This window comes from Eufriesea mexicana, unplaced genomic scaffold (genome assembly GCF_001483705.2).
Source record: "Eufriesea mexicana isolate 0111107269 unplaced genomic scaffold, ASM148370v2 scaffold7532, whole genome shotgun sequence".
Lineage (NCBI taxonomy): Eukaryota > Metazoa > Arthropoda > Insecta > Hymenoptera > Apidae > Eufriesea > Eufriesea mexicana.
Window position 1 is genome coordinate 406,970 of NW_016915332.1, and position 6,880 is coordinate 413,849.

At 26.9% G+C, this 6,880-nt stretch overlaps 1 protein-coding gene across 1 annotated transcript in view; it reads right to left on the reverse strand.

The window, feature by feature from the left end:
• The window catches only part of LOC108552619 (HAUS augmin-like complex subunit 3), a 4,173-nt gene extending 587 nt beyond the window's left edge, over positions 1-3,586 (reverse strand). The window contains exons 1-9 of the mRNA XM_017907257.1: positions 3,172-3,586; positions 2,450-2,668; positions 2,190-2,376; positions 1,348-1,568; positions 1,136-1,264; positions 722-1,061; positions 423-652; positions 183-351; positions 8-97 (exon numbers count right to left, since the gene is read on the reverse strand). Of these exons, the coding sequence (XP_017762746.1) occupies positions 8-97; positions 183-351; positions 423-652; positions 722-1,061; positions 1,136-1,264; positions 1,348-1,568; positions 2,190-2,376; positions 2,450-2,668; positions 3,172-3,353 (1,767 nt within the window). The 5' untranslated portion in view covers positions 3,354-3,586. The remainder of the gene's footprint in view (positions 1-7; positions 98-182; positions 352-422; positions 653-721; positions 1,062-1,135; positions 1,265-1,347; positions 1,569-2,189; positions 2,377-2,449; positions 2,669-3,171) is intronic.
• Positions 3,587-6,880: the final 3,294 nt, after the last annotated feature.

Below are 6,880 nucleotides of genomic sequence, written 5' to 3' on the forward strand. Positions count from 1 at the left end.
GTTTCACTTCTTGATGTATTTTTCTTAAAGTGTCAGGATCCATCAAAAATCGTTGCCAAAGGATATTTTTTTCTCGTTCGTAGCTTGTATTTGTTTCCTGAAAAGTTTCAATTATTATATAAGAAATAATTAAATATACGTGTATATTTTATTATTATATAATTATATATGTATTAATTTACCAGTTGTTCTTTTATTTGGCTCCTTATTTTTCTTAAGTCAATCTGTATATCTTGCAAATTACTAAATGTTTCATCATAACATGTCTCAATTTCATGGGAAACTGCTTTAAATGTATGTGTATGTTCTTTTTGAATTTCGTTCAAATATTGTACATTTATTTCATTTTGTCTAATTTATAAGAGATTAAAACTTATAGTATTCTTTACAATTTTACATATTATTAAAAAATCAATACTTACAACATTTCTAATTTAGAAATTTTAGAATTCAAATATGTTTCCATTGTGAAATGTTTCTTACTTTTGTTTTCGTCCATGAGAGTATTATATTTACTCAACATAGAATTTAATTGTTGTGTATTATCACCATTGCATACCATTGATACGAATAGTTTGTGAAATGAATTATGCATGTTTGGTGACGATAATATGGCTGCAAAGTATTCATTTTGCTGTAGTTCCATGTTTTCCTGTATATAAATAAAATGTAATTTAAAGTTAAAAATTATGGAACTTTTGTATTTTGATGAATTACTAACACATCTTTTCGTTGATAATGAATATTCCGTTGTTAAATAATGGTAAGCATCGGCTACAAATTCTGAGATGACTCTAAGTCGAGAAAATTGTATTTCCATTAATATTCGTAATAAATCAGTGGACACGTGACCATTTTCTCGCACAAGAAATAGCAGAGTTTTAAGTTTCTCCAAACAATTTTTTTTTTCCTTGAGTCTTGACTGCATATCATGTCTTAAAATTTTAGTGATTTCCCGTTCTGAGAACTGTTGCACTAATTCTGTTAATTGATTTTGTTGTAACAAATTGACATTTTCTTCCAAGAAATCTCTTTTTTTAGTCAGCGTTAATATCTCTGTGCTAATTTTAATATATAAAATTAATACTTACATAATATGATTAAAAAAATAATTGTACATCAAACTTTAAGATACCTTAATTCCAACGGTGATGGTACTTTTAAATTTCCTAAATTATATATATCTTTTATGTAATTAAACACTGCACTCCATGATTTTTCTTCTATTTTAGCCAAAATTTTCTCCATCTTCGCATTAGTCAAGCTGTAAAATAAAGTATAAAGTACATTTTAAATTAATAGATATAATAATATCTCATTTACTAATAGTTATCAATACTTAATTACTTTGTTTTACACAATGCTAGTTCTTGTAACTCTTCATTATTTAAATTCTTTTTTCCACTGTTGCTTATTAAATAAATATAATCGGAATCTGTCGATTGCTCTTTCTCAGGTACACTTCCAAACTCTCGTTTTATATGGACATGTAAATATTGATTATATAGTTCAATTTTTTTAATAAATAGTTCTAATGGCATTTGAGTCCATAATAATGGTGTTCCTTTCTATAAAAATAATAATTTTATTAATATAAATTATGGATAAAATTAGAAAATTACTTACATTTTCAGCTGCATCTGCATAAATATTCAAAAGATGTTTGACTTCTTTAAAAAATTCATGATTGCGTATATCAAATTGTCTCAAAATTTCAAAACAATCTTCATATGCCTTATTTGCTTCAATAGTTTCCCTATTTAGACATTCTTCTTCTTTCTCTATATCTTCATCTAATTTAATCTCTAATTCCCTATAACAGTGTAACACTTTGTATGATAATATTAAATTTATCTGAATAAAAATACTCATAACAATCATTTTACTTTAAATTTTGTATCCCATTTTGTAGCGTGTAAATATAATTTTCATCTTCTTTGTGTGATTCTTTCAGTATTTCAAATTCTGAGTTGCTTATTAAATAAATATAATCGGAATCTGTCGATTGCTCTTTCTCAGGTACACTTCCAAACTCTCGTTTTATATGGACATGTAAATATTGATTATATAGTTCAATTTTTTTAATAAATAGTTCTAATGGCATTTGAGTCCATAATAATGGTGTTCCTTTCTATAAAAATAATAATTTTATTAATATAAATTATGGATAAAATTAGAAAATTACTTACATTTTCAGCTGCATCTGCATAAATATTCAAAAGATGTTTGACTTCTTTAAAAAATTCATGATTTCGTATATCAAATTGTCTCAAAATTTCAAAACAATCTTCATATGCCTTATTTGCTTCAATAGTTTCCCTATTTAGACATTCTTCTTCTTTCTCTATATCTTCATCTAATTTAATCTCTAATTCCCTATAACAGTGTAACACTTTGTATGATAATATTAAATTTATCTGAATAAAAATACTCATAACAATCATTTTACTTTAAATTTTGTATCCCATTTTGTAGCGTGTAAATATAATTTTCATCTTCTTTGTGTGATTCTTTCAGTATTTCAAATTCTGCAAATAAATCATTAATATCTGTGTCATCAAAAGATACAATTTTTAATAAATCTGGAGCATCTTTAGTAGCTTCCTCCAATGCATGATCTAGTTCATGACCTTCTAGCCACATGTTTGTATCTTGTAGTTGTTTCATTCTGAAATATAAGCCATTAAATTTATTAGTCCATATAAACCAATTTGTTTAGGAAAGAAAGTTTCTTAAATATTGCAAGGCATATATTTATTATATTATAGTTATATAAAAAAAATGTTTTAGTCTACGTACTAGTCAAATTAAATTTTGAAAGAAATAGATTTTATTTCTGACAAGAAATATATAAACTTTATTATTATCTGTTTTTCTTTACAATGTTTTCTATCAAAAATACACTATTCATTAATAAAATTACAATATATTATACAAATAACTTATATTTTTTAATCTACATTAATAATATTTAGTATTTTAAGCATAATTAGTGAATGTTCTTGTATGCTTATGGTACACCTAATTTAATATTATTACTATGAAAATTTATTATTATCATTAAACTATTATATAAATTTTATCTTTTATATAAATTTTCAATAATATACAAATCAATATTAACGTAATACTAAAATATTATTTTTATTAAGTAATAAATGGCAATATTACATTTGAAGATCTTCATCTGACACAACATTGACGTAATTTAAATTTTCACAAAACCACTTTAAGAATGGTTGTACCACAGGCTCATCGCAAATTTTATTCAATAATTCCGGTGTAAGAAGATTCGACAGTCCAGGACGCAAACCACAAACTTTCGTATAAAGAGTTTTACCAGAAATACTCATATTTTCATACAAACTGTCAAATAAACTATCAGTCGATAATAAACTAGAAGTCGAAAATTGAACATAAACACAACATTCGCTGCTGAATATTTGAAGACCTGTAAAGAAACAGAAAGCTTACTCCGATGCTATCCTATCTCACTCGATCTCGTTGGGCCCGCCGATGATCTTCGTTTCCGTCTTCAGCCAATAGCGATTACTGCCAGTGATCATGGGAATGTCAGCGAAATTAATCAGCCGCGAGGATGTAAACACATAGTACTGTCATATTTTTTATTACTGTTCTAGATGAAAGGTTTACATATAACATTGAATTTTCTTATCATTTAAAATATTATACTGTATCTATTATATAAATACTTAATGCAAGATTTACATTAAGGCAGAATACTTTATTTTTTGTCACTTAGAATATTTAATTACATGTTGTTAAAAATTATATACAATTGATATTACGTCAAATGTGTACAAAAGCATTTCTCGACAATTTCGAATAATCTTTTTTATATTATGTATAGCATCTCATATTCTAATTTTGCATTCGCGTTAGCAATTTTCATGAGTTTATTCAAGAAATAAGAAAGAAATTCGTCCACTCTTAGAATATCCTCTGCATTTGCAAATCGATCCATAACCCTCGTTCATAGTATACCTTCCAATACTTAATTGTTAATTGCATTCTTATTGTTAAAATCTTTGCTTATTAGGTTCCTGGTACAGATCAAATTTTACTATTCAGACAATAATTACTTGGAAATTTTTAAGATGGACGTAACTGAAGTTACCTATTTATTATGTAAAAAATGTCATAATTATTGTACTTATGAGATTTTGTTCCAAAGAACGAGAACAGAAAGTAAGATTAGTTTCCAAAAATTGTCTTTTTTTTATTTATAATATTTTAATATTTTTAATATTTTTGAACGATTCTACTTCCAGCTATAACCATATTTAGACCGAATAAAATACTTTTTAATGTTTTTCTTTCTGTTGAATAAATAAATAGTGTCATTTTCTTTTTTGAAGCTTATACTAGACTGCCTGTAACTTCAAAAATTTTCAATACTTTGTGTGAAAAAAATTGTGGACACTTGAAATACAAAACAAGAAACATGTGTATAGATCGGATGAAAAATGATTGACCTTTTCTTGGCAAAAATTTTCAAAATTCAACTACAAAGTTGCGTTCTAGATAGAAATATACTGTTAAGGTTAAAATACGATATGACGACTTTAATACGCAGTTGAACCTCAATTATATGAACGATTTCAGGCCGGATCTCTGTTATTTGAACTCTTATGTGAACCTCTATTATCTGTATCGAGTTCAAGCATAGTCTTGGTGATATGAACTCGTATTCTATGCTTGACTTTACGACTTTGTTATGTTCTTTTGATAAATCGATCTATCATTCAGGCTTAACACTGTTCTTTTGTTTTCAAAATTTTAGCTTATGTTACCAATTTACAAATAAACTAATTTTTTTAAGAAAGTGAATAATTACTGTGAAACGTTTATTCGAACCGCTGTCGTGAATAGGCAACTTCTGTTGAATACAAGGATGCGAATAAACATTTCTATTTCCCCAGCTACAGAAATAAAGTGTAAATAAGTGGTACAAATACCTACGAATTTCGGTTAATTGAACGTCATAACCTTTATTATTTGAACTGAAGGTAAAAAACCGTTGCAAACGAACCAACAACTGTTTACAAACATTTCTATTATCCGAGTTACAGAAGTAAAGTGCGAATAAGTGGTACAAATACTAACGAATTTCGGTTAATTGAACGTCAGAATCTTTATTATTTGAACTAAAGGTAGAAAACGGAGGGGATGTAAGTAGACCTCTATTATCCGAATCTCTCGGTTACCATAAAACTATCTTGTCCCCCAAAAGTTTGTATTAACGATGTTTTACAGTAATACAGTTAGGTTTTATATTTATATTTATAATAAACAAATATTACCGTTGCGTATTATTTAGTACAGTTTATTTATTTGTGATAAAGGAATGAATAATTTTTATCTCCTGATAGCTCCTGATTTGTTGGTATTTAGATTTTAATTAACTTTTGGATTTTGACTAATTGAATATTTATATCAATTTTATGGCCAGGATGAATATCAGACAGCAAATTAAAATCATCTGTGACCATCCAAATGATGAAGGTGGAATGAAACATATGAAACTGGAAGTTAGGTGACTGATGCGTAATGTAGAGGTTAGGGTTTATGATGCGATAATTACTAAAAAGGAAATTCAACAAAGTTGAGGTTTTTTACAAAATCGGTTCCATAAACTCGATTTCTTTTTTCGTTTTCTTAAATTGTTTATACATTTAAAAATATGTGTGCAAATCTGATAGTGAAATTTGTAAAATTAAAAAAATTATGAGCGTTCAATACGAATATGCAAAGTGAGAAACTGCGAAGCAAAGTAGGTTTCAACGGCATAGTTATTTCATTTATTCGTAGTTATTGCATTTTTAATTTTTTTTTTCTGTTTATACTATTACAATTGTTATGTTAATAATTTACAAAAATTTTGTACTCTATCGTCCTGAAATAGTAGATTCAATAAGAATATAGAAGAAAGTACGCATATAAAAGTACATGCATCATTTTCTCACTCACGCAGATTGATGTTCGTGCTATATTGAACTGGCTGGCACGATATCTCAAATTCGACTTCAAATTTGTGCTGAATCTTCAGAAAATATTTTCAAGTATATATGTAAAATTCAGAGTATTGTCATTTTTTTAAATTGACAAAATAGAAATTTCTTTTTTTCATACTTTTTCAAAAATTCTGAAAGATAGTCTTCTTTTTGGCACGTATTTGTAGATAACCCTCTTAACTCATAGCAATACTTTTTTTCTGTTACTCACCAACAACTCTTTCATTAATTTACAAAACAGTTCAAAAGAAGGGGGTCTCAATAAAATATCGTATGGTAATAGTGCAGAGTATATAACGAATATATTTTTCATTTCTATTAAGTAGTAAGGTAGTAACTAAATAAATATATATAATCAATCAATTTATTTACCTAAATTATTTATAATTTTTCGAGGTATTATATTTTTTAAAATATTCTCCTGAATTAGGACCGCGTTTTCTATCAATAATATCACGATAGAATGTTGTTTCTTTTCTCTCTACTTTGATCTTCCGATTGGACACGTCATACAGTTTTTGTGTTTCTTATGAGAAAAAAGTAATGAATCTTCCCATCTAAACGCTGTATCATTTGTGGACAAATTGCCGTGTTTCTGTATAATGGCGCGAAATACTCCGATTAGACCCATCAACCTTTTTTCTCAAAATTTTGTATGACATTCTTCCTACGTTTTCCTTCGTAGAATAATCATTGAATAAAATGTTTGAGTTTACAATAGAAGTTTCCAACCCGCAGAAAAATAATTTTCTCCAATCACTTCAATGTCTTCCACATAAATTAATGACTGTGTTGATACTATGATATTAATAACAATATAATATTAAAAATAATATAATAATACG